At 40.3% G+C, this 15234-nt stretch overlaps 1 protein-coding gene across 8 annotated transcripts in view; it reads right to left on the bottom strand.

The window, feature by feature from the left end:
- The window catches only part of LOC115213412 (pecanex-like protein 1), a 113285-nt gene that overhangs the window by 14817 nt on the left and 83234 nt on the right, over positions 1-15234 (bottom strand). For 7 of the 8 annotated variants that reach the window (XM_029782365.2, XM_029782368.2, XM_029782366.2 and 4 more), the window contains 9 exons: positions 15113-15218; positions 12833-12931; positions 11184-11334; positions 9054-9189; positions 6053-6230; positions 4877-4985; positions 4261-4390; positions 792-850; positions 168-383 (listed from right to left, as the gene is read on the bottom strand). In XM_029782365.2, the coding sequence (XP_029638225.1) occupies positions 168-383; positions 792-850; positions 4261-4390; positions 4877-4985; positions 6053-6230; positions 9054-9189; positions 11184-11334; positions 12833-12931; positions 15113-15218 (1184 nt within the window). The remainder of the gene's footprint in view (positions 1-167; positions 384-791; positions 851-4260; positions 4391-4876; positions 4986-6052; positions 6231-9053; positions 9190-11183; positions 11335-12832; positions 12932-15112; positions 15219-15234) is intronic. The other variant, XM_029782367.2, reaches the window with a different exon arrangement.

The raw sequence follows: 15234 nt of genomic DNA, 5'->3' as shown, positions 1-15234 counted from the left end.
CTCTGGCAATGATCACGCTCAGATGGTCTCAGCAACAATTGGTTGATGGCCCCATGGTTCTTAAACAACGCAGTTTGCCATGACCCAATGGCTGTATGGGGCTCGTCAATCTCTATAACAATCACAACAACATAAACATCTAAAGTGAAGAGTAAAGTGGCACTTACCTCGGAATTCAAGTCCTCTCAGTTGAAATGTGACCAGTCCATTGCCAGTTTCAATGATGTGTACCAAAGCATTGAGATAATCAGATGCCATGATGAAACAATCTCCCTGGCAATAGTTCCCCCACCGACCCATCATCACATCACCACAGAGGCTGTGCTGCAGTGAGCGGGTCAAGTGCTCGTAGAAAATGGAATTCAAGTTGTTGTCATCTGCACCTGGGCCGAAGTGAGAGGTGGAGGAAAATGGGAGTGGGAGGAGAGAGAAAGAAAGAGAAAGGAATTAGATAGAGATGGTGAAGTGATAGGAAAACAACAACAGCAATAACAACAACAACAGCAGTAACAACTATCAAGGGACCTCATATGAGGTCATTCGAACTGTTAGAAACAGCAGCCAGATTTACTCTAAATCATACCCAGTGGCCTTTAAACTATCCACCCTCCATGAATGATGGATTTGACACTGCTTAAAGTTTGCTTGTATGGACAAAGGGGTCAGAGTGCAAGGGAGGAAACTCTAACGATCACGAGTAGCAGTATTAGTAATAGTAGCAGCAGCAATAATGATAATAATAATAATAATATCATCATCATCACAGATGTCAAGTAGAACATAGAACTGACCTGGATTGCGCTCCAGTTGAGACGCTAAACATGTATTGCTATGGTCAACTCTTTTGGTGCTGAAATAGAGAAGAATGGCTGGCATTAGATGAGTGTCTTGTAGCAGTTTGGGTATGGTTTATATAAAAGTCTTGTTTAACAGAATAAAGTGGGAGAGTCTTGTCTGAAAAAGATGGAATGAAAAGTCATGTCTAACATGAGAGAATGAAGAACCTTGGTTAAGTGGAATGGAGAGTCTAGTTCAATAATGTAGAGTGGAGAGTCTTATCTGATAGTAGTGAACCAGAGTAAAGATATTTGGAATTTTTTTTAAAATTGTACAGAATCAAAATTTTTGTTGGGTGACAAATTGTTTTGATATTTCTTTGAGAATTGTAAAGAAACATAAAAAGCACAGACTTGATGAATAGAAACATTCCCTGCCACCTTTCAATTCACAACTCATCTCAAATTCATTCCCTCACACATACACGCATATACCATAAAAACTCATGTAATTTACGCACTTTTTTTCACAAAACTAAAAATAAACTTTAGGGGTGCGTAAAGTACATGAGCAGATTGTTTCTAGAATTTGTTTTGAAATTTTTTTTGTTGCTAAAAGACATAAAAAACATTAAAATTCGTACCGTAAATTGATTTATTTAATGTTAGAAAAGGTTTTTACAGAAAAAATAATGGCTTAAATATGCATAATGAAGTTGACTTTTATTTATGCTGGATGGTATAATGCTTACTTTTTCTGTATAAATTTACTAAAACCATTAAATGGTTAACTATTTTTTGAAGTCTGACATTCATGCTAGTAAACACGGTCTGGACCATATTTTACATTGTTTGGAGTTTCTACCTATCACAATAGAGCATATATTTAATTTTTCCTTCACAGTAAACAATTCATAAGTTCTCCCCATACTGACAATAATGGTAATGACAAATTTTAAAGTTTGCTTGACATTTTATAAGTGTGAAAGGGATTAAAATTTCGATACTCTGTATCAAAGGTTCTGACAAGAATAGGCAGAAAAGAATTCTGTTTACATAATCAACTTGATCAGTCACTTTCCTCTGTCGGTTGAGTAAAGTGTCATCCAAGCTGATGTTTCTTGGTAATTAAACTTAATTTGCAACACTTGTGCATATTTATCATCTTTGTTTTTGTTGGTAATTCTCGTCAACAACTTTTCCTGTGATTTGAAAAGACATACAGCAGTATGCTAAAGATCGGACATAATCTCTTATGGGCAAGAAACGTAAAATAAAGTTTATTATAAACAACACAAACAGATTGTAATTTAATAGCTTTGAATGTGATACCTGTTAAACAGAAATTATTTGTATTTAATGAAAAGTTAATAAAATCTAATCAGAAGTAAGTAAAATTATGCTAAATACAACTAAATTGAAAACCTTTTTCCCCTGGCTATATCGGCAATTCTCAAAACTTTTAGGTACGAATTTTACATAAGTAGAAGCTTTTTGTTTTTAACAAATTTTATCCTGTAAATCACCTGCATAAGTTACACAGGTGCACAAATTACAAGGGCTTTTACAGTGTATATATATATATATATATATATATATACATACACACATGTCATGTTAAGGTCATCTCTACAGATTTTCCATAGAAATTATAGTCAGCATTGATTTGGTTACAATGTTTCATATCCAAGACACCAGATGTAAACAAACAAGGAGATCAAAGATGAAAAATGGGTAATGAGCATATATGCTATATTTCAGAAAATTTTTGCTCCATCTGCACCCATCCAACCCATTATCCCTTTTATTACCATAGTTCTGTTGAGATGCTCTGTGTTTCTTTCAATTAATTTTAAATATAACAAAGAATTTAGTAAAATAACTTGGTTATCATTAAGCGAGTGTTAGGAACATAAATTATGACTAAGGTTTGGTAGAAGATTTTAATTCAGAACTTATGAAAACAAGACATTTCTACTACAGAGCCAGAGGTGGTTTCAGCCAGGTTGGTATCGAAAGGGTTAAGAATTGTTTGTCAATTATATATTTTAACCCTTTTGTTACCATATTTCTGTTGAGATGCTCTGTGTTTCTTTCAATTGATTTTAAATATAACAAAGAATTTAGTAAAATAACTTGGTTATCATTAAGCGAGTATTAGGAACATAAATTATGACTAAGGTTTGGTAGAAGATTTTAATTCAGAACTTATGAAAACAAGACATTTCTACTACAGAGCCAGAGGTGGTTTCAGCCAGGTTGGTATCGAAAGGGTTAAGAATTGTTTGTCTATTATATATTTTAACCCTTTTGTTACCATATTTCTGTTGAGATGCTCTGTGTTTCTTTCAATTGATTTTAAATATAACAAAGAATTTAGTAAAATAACTTGGTTATCATTCAACTAGTGTTAGGAACGTAAATTATGACTAAGGTTTGGTAGAAGATTTTAATTGAAAACTTACAAAAACAAGATATTTGTACTACAGAGCCCAGATGCGGTTTCAGCCAGGTTGGTATCGAACAGGTTCTTAAATAGCAATGTGTAAATTGGTATACCCAATAATGTTACACTGTTATATGTAGTGGCTATTTAAGCAACGAGTTTGTAGATGATTAATGGGTTTTATATGGGTGCTGGTGAAGGAGCAAAACTCCCAGAATATGGCATATACGTCTATTATCCATTTTCCATGAAATATCATCATCGTTTAACGTCCACTAACAAAAATCAGTGCTGGCTATAATTTCTGTAGAGATGACCTTAACAAGTGATTTAAGAGCACTGCTAACACAGCAGAACACTGTATTGACTTATAAAAACATTTAATATACTTTATAGAATATCATTGTTGCATAACAAAGTCCCATGTCCTTACAAGTCATTAATATATATATATATATATATATATATATATATATGATGAATAGCTTTGCGTAAACCATGGTCCGTTTTGCTCTCTTACTTTATTATCATCTTATAATCATCTCATAATAATGGCCTTTATGACTCGTATTACTACCTCAGTCAATCTAAATGTATATATTTGTCGTTACCTGTCATAAATAGCCTTTTTCTATTTGCAATGCGCATTTTCGTTGATTTTTCATATTTTACCCTTACATTTCCACGTGTATTTTATATTTTCTTTTCGTAACATATTTCTACTATATATATATATATATATAATATATATATATATATTATATATATATATATATATGTATATATATATATATATATATATGCACACGCACACTTTCTTACCTCTTATTCTCTCTCTCTCTCTCTCCTCACCACCGCAATCTCTTCATCATACTCTTCCTTTTCACCTCTCTCTCTCTCTCATATCAGTTACTTTCACTTTTGCCCCACACACTCTCCTCCACTCCCCTCTCTCCACAACATTCGCTCCCCAGCCTCACTCTCTCCAACCACACAGCTGCCTCCTCCTCCTCTTCCTTCTCCACCACTGCTACTTACTTGTAATCTCGTTCCCAAAACTTGACAGGTCGTATGTAAGATGTGATGAATATGGCACTACCAAGGAATGGATTGAGAGGTGTTGAGAAGATGGCAGATATGGCTGCTTGGACAAACAGCATGGCAGAATCTGAAGATTTCTGTCAGGAAAATATAACCAAAACAATCATAGAACAATTACCCACATACATATATATACATCATTGCTTTGTTCCGATTTTCCATGCTGGCATGGGTTGGACAAGACCTACTGAAACAGTACTCTACAGCTGGATGTTTTTGCTGTTGATGGTGACTATAAATAACATTGGTTGATTCTACAAAGATTCATGTTTGGTCGGCCTGAGGCTGTAGTAGAAGACACATACCCAAGGTACCATGCAGTGGAACTGAACCTGGAACCATGTGGTTAGGAAGGAAGCTTTTGACCACACAGCCACGCTGTGCCTACGCAACTATTTTTATGCTCAGGAGCCCAAGTAGAGGGTAACGTTAGACTCAAGGGCCCAGGTCCAAGGTGGTTGACGCTGTGGTATTGTTAGTGTAAGGTGGGTATAAAATGGTTGAATGTAGCAAAGGTGCCAATGCAACAGACGCTGCACAGTAAAAAGGATACGTGGTACACTGAATGGCTGAGCGAATGCATGGAATGCCGAACCCCAGGTGATTTGCCAAGGGGCAATGTAGGTTATAATGAACTTCACTTTCAGCAGCAGATCACAGAACTGGAAATAACAAGAGAAAACATCATTAATAATAATTAACAATAATATTTGTCCTTCTGTTTGTTTATCATCTTTTCCCCACGCAAGCAAGGCTTAGACAGAAATTCACTTTGAGTTAGGATATTAAACCCTTCCTGTAGGACAGTGTTTCTAAAACTATCGGATGTGGCATACTGGCATTTTTTTTTTTTTTCTAAATTGCCAAAGGCCAGTAATATTTCTTAGTAATATTAATTTATACCAGAAACAATATATATAATGAATATAATTAAAGTTGACAATTTTTTTTTATTGTATATTTATTTTGTAGACAAATAATAGAATATTATAAATAATAGAATATGATAATATTAATTTATACCAGAAACAATATATATAATGAATATAATTAAAGTTGACAATTTTTTTTTATTGTATATTTATTTTGTAGACAAATAATAGAATATTATAAATAATAGAATATGATAATGTTTTTTGTTTTCTGGAAACTCGCAGCGTACCAGCAGCTGATGGCTTGTAGACTGGTGCCAGTCTGTGGACCACCACTTTGAGGAGCACTGCTATAGGCAACCCTCACCTGAAAACAGGTGAGAGATTTTATATAGATTGATTGATCCCAATGTGAACAAGAAATGTCAACATTGCCACAACTTCACTCAAATGGTGATGAGCAAGGTCCTTGCAAAAAAATGCACAAACACACACATACATACATACATACACATATACAAACAATGGGCTTTTTTCCAGTTTCCACTGCCCTATTTCATTTTCACTCGCAAGCTACTTGGGTCAACTCGCAGCTGTAGTAGATGACATCAGCCAACATCATCCACACAGTGGGACTGAACCCTAACTACATGGTTCTGAAGCGAACTGTCTGCCTATACACACACACACACACGCATATACATATGCGCATGCACACACACACACACATGCAACAGTACTCAGTAGTTCACTGATTAAGCATTTCTATCAGGACAGCAATTTTTAAGAAAAAACCAATAATGCTGTTCCGCAATTACTAAACAATTAGAAAGAGAGAGAGAGGAGGGGGCACCTACCTTACAAAACAGGATTGATATGACGAAGTAGTCCAAAAGGAATGTCTCTGAGGCTGCCTTGTAGTCATATTTGAAGAAGAGAACGGTGAATGCCAAGATCATATGCTGCTTGAGTGTGTCGGAGAAAGCAAATCTTAGCAGTTTCAGGCCACACACCACCACAATCACAGAACCAAAACTGGAAATATTGAAAACATTGCATATTAAGGCATTGTTTGGATGCACATCAATGCTGCTGCGTCTAACAGAATGAAACAAACATACAACTCATGAAAACACAGTAAAAAAGACAAATATCCATTATGATCGCCTCGACTGGCTTCTGTGCCGGTAGCACATAAAAAGCACCATCCGAACGTGGCCGATGCCAGCGCCACCTTGACTGGCTTCCGTGCCGGTGGGACATAAAAAGCACCATCCGAACGTGGCTGATGCCAGCACTGCCTTGACTGGCTTTTGTGCCAGTGGCACATAAAAAGCACCATCCGAATGTGGCCGATACCAGCACTGCCTTGACTGGCTTCTGTGCCGGTGGCACATAAAAAGCACCATCCGAACATGGCCGATGCCAGCGCCGCCTTGACTGGCTTCCGTGCCAGTGGCACATAAAAAGCACCATCCGAACGTGGCCGATGCCAGCACCGCCTCGAGTGGCTTTTGTGCCGGTGGCACATAAAAAGCACCATCCGAACGTGGCCGATACCAGCGCTGCCTTGACTGGCTTCCATGCCGGTGGCACGTTAAAAGCACCAACTGATCGTGGCCAATGCCAGACTCCCCTGGCACCTGTGCCGGTGGCATGTAAAAAGCACCCACTACACTCGCGGAGTGGTTGGTGTTAGGAAGGGCATCCAGCTGTAGAAACACTGCCAGATCAGACTGGAGCCTGGTGCAGCCCCTGGCTTCCCAGACCCCGGTCGAACCGTCCAACACATGCTAGCGCGGAAAACGGACATTAAACAATGATGATGATCATCATCATCATCCTCATTTAACATCCATGTCTCATGCCAATATGAATCGTGGACAGTTTGACAGGGTCCAAGAAGTGAATTGTGTCCCAGTGTCTGCTTATGACTGGGTGCCTCTCCTTAACAATAACGATGCCCTTCTAAATGTCACTTATTCGTTCATTTTTACATCTATTTTCTCATTCTAACCTAGGCACCACTCAACTGCTTCAGCCCGTTTCTATCACCAACTCTTACATCCTTTTACAAATAAGGAATCTGTTTATTTCACTGGGCTTCAAAAGTGCAGATCAACCATTGATTGCAATTTCATCACCATTTCACAGACATTAACAAAGCAACAACACAGAATGTTAACATTCATGCACACACACACACACACACACACATGCCTACATATTTATTCATTCAATTTTACATTCATTTTTCTCATGCTGTTCATGCAATAAGGTTCAAACATACAATATTACAAAATACAAATAGCTAACCAAGGATCCCCTAAAAGGTCAATTAATCTGCTAGAATTAGCAGCCAAAATCCTTTAAATTATATCCTGCTGAGCTTAGTGTCTTAAATAAAAGACACAAGGAATAATATGGTCCTAGTTGTACAAAAAGACAGGTTGGTCATGACTGGGATGCCTTTGATCAAAGGTCTATTTAATCAGGGCTGATGTGAACTTAAATAATAGTAATAATATAAAGCAACTGGGCTAGCTTTAACTTCTCTATTATCCTCTACCTTCTACCTCCTCTACAGCAACTTGTTTCTGTCTCTCTGTCTCACTATACCCTTTCATCACCTGACACAAGATCCAATGCCCCCTTCCCTCTCAAAAGAGTTTTTTTTTGTCTTGCAAGTACTTGGTGACCCTGTCAGTGCAGGTGCCACTTAAAAGCACCCAGTCCACATTGTAAAGTGGTTGGTGTTTGGAAGGGCATCCAGCTATAAAAACCTTGCCAAAGGTGACCTCCCCTGTGCTTGTGCCACGTAAAAAGCACTAAATCCACTCTGCTGAATGGTTGGTGTTAAAAAGGGCATCCATCAGTAAAAATCCTGCCAAAAGAGTTACAGAAGTCTGGTACAGGCTTCTGCCTGGCTGGCTCTCAGCAAACCATCCCACCTATGCCAGCATGGAAGGTGGACATTAAACAATGATTTTATATCTATCTCTATATATCATCATCATCATCATCGTTTAACGTCCGTTCTCCATGCTAGCATGGGTTGGACGGTTCGACCGGGGATCTGGGAAGCCAGAAGGCTGCACCAGGCTCCAGTCTTATCTGGCAATGTTTCTACAGCTGGATGCCCTTCCTAACGCCACAAACATACGACTCATATATATATATATATAGATAGATAGATAGGTGCAGGAGTGGCTGTGTGGTAAATAGTTTGCTTACCAACCACATAGTCCTGGGTTCAGTCCCACTGCGTGGCACTTTGGGCTAGAGTCTTCTACTATAGCCTCAGGCAAACCAAAGTCATGTGAATGGATTTGGTAGACGGAAACTGAGAGAAGCCGTCGTATATATATGCTTGTGTATATGTTTGTGTCTCTGTGTTTGTACCCTCACCATCACTTGACAACCGACCAAGTGACCAATACAATAAGTACTGGGCTTACAAAGAATAAGCTCTGGGGATCAATTTGCTCGACTAAAGGCGGTGCTCCAGCATGGCCGCAGTCAAATGACTGAAACAAGTAAAAGAACATTATATATATATATATATATATATATATATATATGTATAAACATACATACTCACACACACACGACAGGCTTCTTTTAGTTTCCATCTACCAAATCCACCCTCAAAGCTTTGGTCAGTCTGAGGCTATAGTAGAAGATACTTATTCCAGATGCCATGCAAGGGATTGAACCTGAATTCATGTGCTTGGAAAGCAAATTTGTTAACCCCAGAGCCATGCCCGCACCTAGAACCTCCAACCAAATGCAATCAGGTACCTGGTCTTCAGCTGCAACACATTTTACATCCTAAAAACAACAACAACCGTCACTTACTAGAGTCCAAACTTCTTCACTAAAAGAGGCGCAGACAGTGTTAAGGCACAAAGAAAGACAACTGGGTAGACTATGTTCCGTTCCACAAAGCGTAACCATATATAGAGCTTCTCGAAACACATGATTGGTGCAGGATCTGCAAAAGAGAGATATAAAAGGGAGCTGTTACAACGACAAGGTATTATAAAGGGAGCACAAGGTCTGTGATTACAGAACTGGAAGTTATGAACGGGATCTGTGTGAGAGAGAGAGAGGGGACAGAGAGAGATGACAGAGAGAGAGAGAGAGAGAGAGAGAGGACAGACAGAGATGACAGAAAGAGAGAGAGAGAGAGAGAGAGAGGACAGACAGAGATGACAGAAAGAGAGAGGACAGAGAGAGAGAGAGAGGACAGAGAGAGAGAGAGAGGACAGGTAGAGATGACAGAAAGAGAGAGAGAGGAGAGAGAGAGGACAGAGAGAGAGAGGAAAGAGAGAGAGAAGAGAGGACAGAGAGAGAGAGGACAGAAAGAGAGAGAGGGGACAGAGAGAGAGGACAGAGAGAGAGGAAAGAGAGGACAGAAAGAGAGAGAGGGGACAGAGAGAGAGAGGACAGACAGATGACAGAGAGAGAGGACAGAGAGAGGGGGACAGAGAGAGAGAGGGGACAGAGAGAGAGAGAGAGAGAGACAGAGAGAGAGAGAAGAGAGAGGACAGAGAGAGAGAAGAGAGAGAGGGCAGAAAGAGAGAGAGGGGACAGAGAGAGAGAGGACAGGTAGAGATGACAGAAAGAGAGACAGAGGACAGAGAGAGAGAGAGAGGACAGAGAGAGAGAGAGAGGAAAGAGAGAGGACAGAAAGAGAGAGAGGGGACAGACAGAGATGACAGAAAGAGAGAGGACAGAGAGAGAGGAAAGAGAGAGAGGGGACAGAGAGAGAGAGAGGACAGAGAGAGGAGGGACAGAGAGAGGACAAAGAGTGAAGACAAAGAGAGAGGACAGAGAGTGAGAGGAGACAGACAGACAGACATATGATGGCAGTTGTCGTGGGAAGGAAGAGAAAAGGAATGCAACAGGTAAGTTGCATTTTATGGAGGAGATGGCAAAGGACCATGGAAATTGCCAACACACTGCACAAAACAAGACCTGCCCTCACGTCTAGGAATGGTGAAACAGATGTTAAAATTTGAGTGTATGTGTGTGAGTGTGTATATATATATATATCATCATCATCATCATCTAAAGTCTATTTCCCATACTTGTATGGGTTGGGCAATTTGAGAGGAGTCGGCAAGCCAGAAGATTACACCAGACTCTACTGTGTGTTTTGTCGTGGTTTTTACAACTGGATACCCTTCCTAATGCCAACCACTTCACAGAATGTACTGGGTGCTTTTTACGTGGCACCAGCAGCAGTGGACCCCTCAACAGTGGATAGTAGTATTGAAGGACAGAAGAGAATGGGGCTTCCTCAGAAGAGAAAGAAGAAAGATGTGACAGAGATGAGGTTGGGGGCCATACATTCAAGTTACAGTGAGGTGTGTATATAGGGGAGTGGACCAGGAATTGGAGAGGGTGAGTGAGTTCACAAGATTTTGAAAGGAGAGTGGGAGCTAACAGGGGCATATTGTGTGCAGGTAGGTAGGTAGGTGGCAATTGAGGGACAATAGAGAGGAGTGGGGATAAACGTCAGTGGGGAGCACAAGTGGGTTGTGAGAGGGGGATGAGGGTCATGGATGTGGATTTTACTTTGCTGGGCAGGTCTTCTCATCTTCTCAAGCACAGAATATCATCATGTATGAAAAAGAAATATATATATATATATATATATATTATATATATATATATATATATATATATAAACACCTCTGCATAAACCTCAAAAGGAAGAAAAAAAGAGATTCTGTAATATGACATGACCTGTTAGAAATAGCAGTCAAAATACCTTCAAATCACGTCTTAAAAATGAAGGACACATTGAAATGTCTTACAAATACTGTGTTCAAATGAAAGATGGGATGGTCATGGCTGTAACACCCGTGATCATGTTTGCTTGCTCAGGGCAGACCTGGGGCTAAACAACAACAATAAAAATAAACAAAAAGAAAAAGAATAAAAATGGTAAATGTGAGAAAATGGAGAAAACTGTCTTACCATCTGACTCCATGTGTTTTCCCTCATAGCTGGGTAGGATAGGGGTATAGCAGCACAGCCAGGGCATCTCTTTCCGCATCTGCGGGATTATGTAGTGAATGATGAAACCAAGAGAGGCAGCCAAGTAGCAGAGGACGTCACTGAGGTAGGGCTGTGGAGAGAGAGAGAGAGAGAGAGAGGGAGAGAGAGAGGGTATTAGTGAGGGAAGGGCTCAAACTTCATACCACTACCATCACTGAGAAGAGGATGGGAAGAAAGGAAGAGGGAGGTTCATGCTACACAGGGTGTTCTGGGTTTTCATTTAAAATAATTAAAGCATTTTATTTTATTCTCTCTTTTACTCATTTTACTTGTTTCAGTCATTTGACTGTGGCCATGCTGGAGCACCGCCTTTAGTCGATCAAATCGACCCCAGGTCTTATTCTTTGTAAGCCTGGTACTTATTCTATCGGTCTCTTTTTGCCGAACTGCTAAGTTACGGAGACGTAAACACACCAGCATCAGTTGTCAAGCGATGTTGGGGGGACAAACACAGACACACAAACACGCACATACACACACATTATATATATATACACTAGCAGTATCGCCCAGCGTTGCTCAGGTTTGTAAGGGAAATAACTATATAAGCATTTTTAGATAGTTACTTCCCTTATATAATAGCAAAAAAATGCATTAAAAATGGGAAAAAATTATGGTAAATTTTTTTTAAATCGTAGACTCATCATAGACGCGCGCTAATACCCGGAAGGGCTCGATATAAATCACGACTATAAGATACCCGGTTTTGGTTAAACTGCACCGCAAAATGTGGGAGTAGTTAGGAATCTAAATCATAGGAGACAGACACTCACACAACTTCCCTTTTATATATAAAGATATATACGACAGGCTTCTTTCAGTTTCCGTCTACCAAATCCACTCACAAGGCTTCGGTCAGCCCGAGGCTATAGTAGAAGACACTTGCCCAAGGTGCCACGCAGTGGGACTGAACCCGGAACCATGTGGTTGGTAAGCAAGCTACTTACCACACTGCCACTCCTGCGCCTATTATATATTTTCGGCATGTTTTATTGTAGAGGGTGCTCAATTTGAGCATTTGTTACAATTTATTTCAATAAAGTGTTTTTGAAATCAATAAGAGTGTATTTTTTAAAAAGAAACGGGGTGGTGTGCAACTTCTGGGATACCCTGTATATATCAATCCCCCTCACCACCACCACCACCTTCAAAACAGAGCTGTAAAGGTGGGGAGAGGGAGAGGTGCATGTTCGAGAGGGTGGTTCATACCTCATATTATTACAGTTATGTGGTTATGTAGATAGTGAAGAGAGTTACAGAGGGAGGAGCCATGGCACCACCATCTACCTGTAGATATGAACTACATGGAGTGAGAGAGGAAGAGAGAGAGAGAGAGAGAGAGAGAGAGAGAGAGAGAGAAATTGACCTCGTCAAGCTAACCTACATACCTTACATATACACAACTTAAAGAAGAGTTGGCTCCACCAAGTTGATCTCCTTACTCCAAGATATACAGAGAGAGAGATTCCACCATAGTGACCTACCCATCCTAGACATACTTTAGATGTAACGAAGAGGTGTGGAGGGAGTGGTGTGCCGGTGATGTGGAGGTATGAAGCAAAACTTACCTGTAACACAGGGCTGTTAAATACAGTGCTGACATGGACAGCAAACATGATGACTGCAAACAGGATACACACAAGTAGATCAGACTGCAGTCGGTCACTCTGACAAAGAAAAAGAAAGAAGAACATATCAAATCATATCATAGGTGCAGGAGTGGCTGTGTGGTAAGTAGCTTGCTTACCAACCACATGGTTCCGGGTTCAGTGCCACTGCGTGGCATCTTGGGCAAGTGTCTTCTGCTATAGCCCTGGGCCGACCAATGCCTTGTGAGTGGATTTGGTAGATGGAAACTGAAAGAAGCCTGTCGTATATATGTATATATATATATGTATGTGTGTCTGTGTTTGTCCCCCTAGCATTGCTTGACAACCGATGCTGGTGTGTTTACGTCCCCGTCACTTAGCAGTTCGGCAAAAGAGACCGATAGAATAAGTACTGGGCTTACAAAAAAATAAGAGCCCGGGGTCGATTTGCTCGACTAAAGGCGGTGCTCCAGCATGGCCGCAGTCAAATGACTGAAACAAGTAAAAGAGTAAAGAGTAAATACAACAATAAAAACAATGACCACACTAACAGAAAATGCTTAATTACTTTATTTATATATATTTTTTTTTTATTAATGTATTTATTCTAGATTATTATGGTAGGAATCAGGTTGGGTGAGGCTCTTCATAAATAGACAATTTACTTGTACTTGTGACAGCGTTCACCCAGGGCAAGCGAGTTGAGCCGGCTTCTTCTCTGGTCCTGACGGCATCACGAACCATGGCGGTCCACACTCGACGGTCCTGTGCGAGGTCACTGGAAATAGTGAGCCATTCGCGGTTCCATCTGCGCAGACCAACCACCTGCAGACCTGAGAGTTCGGGGAGGTCCTCCTTTATCGTCGTTGCCCAGGTCTTAAAGAGTGGGCAATTTACATACAGCTGAGGCAAGTACCACAAACGGGGCAAATAGTGCCATAGATGAGACCAATAGTGTTACAGATGGGGCAATTAGTGTCACAACTGGGGCAAATTGGGCCACGGCTGGACAGTTCTGACCACAGGTAAATATTCAAATATGGTGAAAGAGCAGTGGAACCTGATACCAGTCAGGCAGACTGGACAAGAATGTTATGTGCACTTCTGACAAGAGGCACAATATTGCGACTAATATAATTTAAACTCAACACTTAAAACTAACTTCTCAAACATCGGTAAAGAATGGAACCTGCAGTAAGCCAGACAGACTGAGACAAGCAGTCAAAGGCAGAAGGAGCATGGCTTGAGCCAATAACAATCAAGTCACTGATTTAAGACATGTAAACATCTTCAGCAGCCCTAAAGACACTCAATAGCTTCAGTCTCTCTCTCTTGAGAGATACCAAGTCACAAAAGCTACAAACCCCTTTTATTTTTGATATTTTTTTTTTCATTATTTTTACTAAGTCACAAGGAAGGTGCAGCACAACCTTTGCAGAAGCTCCAAATTCAATAACATTGATACCATTAAATGGTCTACATGAACTGTTTCCATGACAACAATAATTGAAAAGACATATGTATGTAAGGGAAAGAATTCAGGAAGAATGACGCTCAAGGAAGAAAGGTATGGAAGGTGGGGAGGGGAAGAATAGGATGACGACAGGAAGAGAGAGATAAGGGAACTAAAAGTAGCTGAGTAGAGGCCATGGAAGACAAGCCAGCTCTAAAGAGCAGGGGCCATTATAGAAACAAAGGGAAAAGCAGAGAGAGAGGAGATAGGACATTGTCTGTGGGCCACAGGCAGGAATATGACTGTGGGTGACTTTAGGCCAATCAGTTGAGTGGCTTTTATTTAGATACAAACTGAGTGCATAATCATATGTACACTTATCATTTAGAAATACACAGATGCGTCGAGTGATATGATATGCTTGAGAAGACCTGTTGAGTCAAATAAAACCAATATCATAGCTGTGGCCTGTGCCCCCTGACTGGCACTTGTGCCGGTGGCATGTAAAAACCACCATCCAAAAGACACTGATGCCAGGCCCGCCCGACAGGCTCCTGTGTCAGTGTCACAAAAAGCACCCACTACACTCTCGGAGTGGTTGGTGTTAGGAAGGGCATCCAGCTGTAGAAACTCTACCAGATCAAGATTGAAACCTGGTGCAACCACTGGCTCTCCAGACCTCAGTTAAGCCGTCCAACCCATGCCAGCATGGAAAACGGATGTTAAATGATGATGATGATGATTATGAAGAGACACGCACACACACACACACACACGTAAAAAGAGAAAGAAAGAAAGAGACTTACGACACATTTCTTGAGTTTGTCAGGTAAGGGGTCAATTAGTTCATTCTCTCCTGGTTCCTTAGTTTGGCTGGACTTTTTACCACAAATCATATCTTTTATAAGAGAACTGCAACGTGAACAGA

This window comes from Octopus sinensis, linkage group LG6, assembly GCF_006345805.1.
Source record: "Octopus sinensis linkage group LG6, ASM634580v1, whole genome shotgun sequence".
NCBI classification, from domain to species: domain Eukaryota; kingdom Metazoa; phylum Mollusca; class Cephalopoda; order Octopoda; family Octopodidae; genus Octopus; species Octopus sinensis.
The sequence above is the reverse complement of the archived record's forward strand: the minus strand, read 5'-3'. Positions and strand labels throughout refer to the sequence as shown.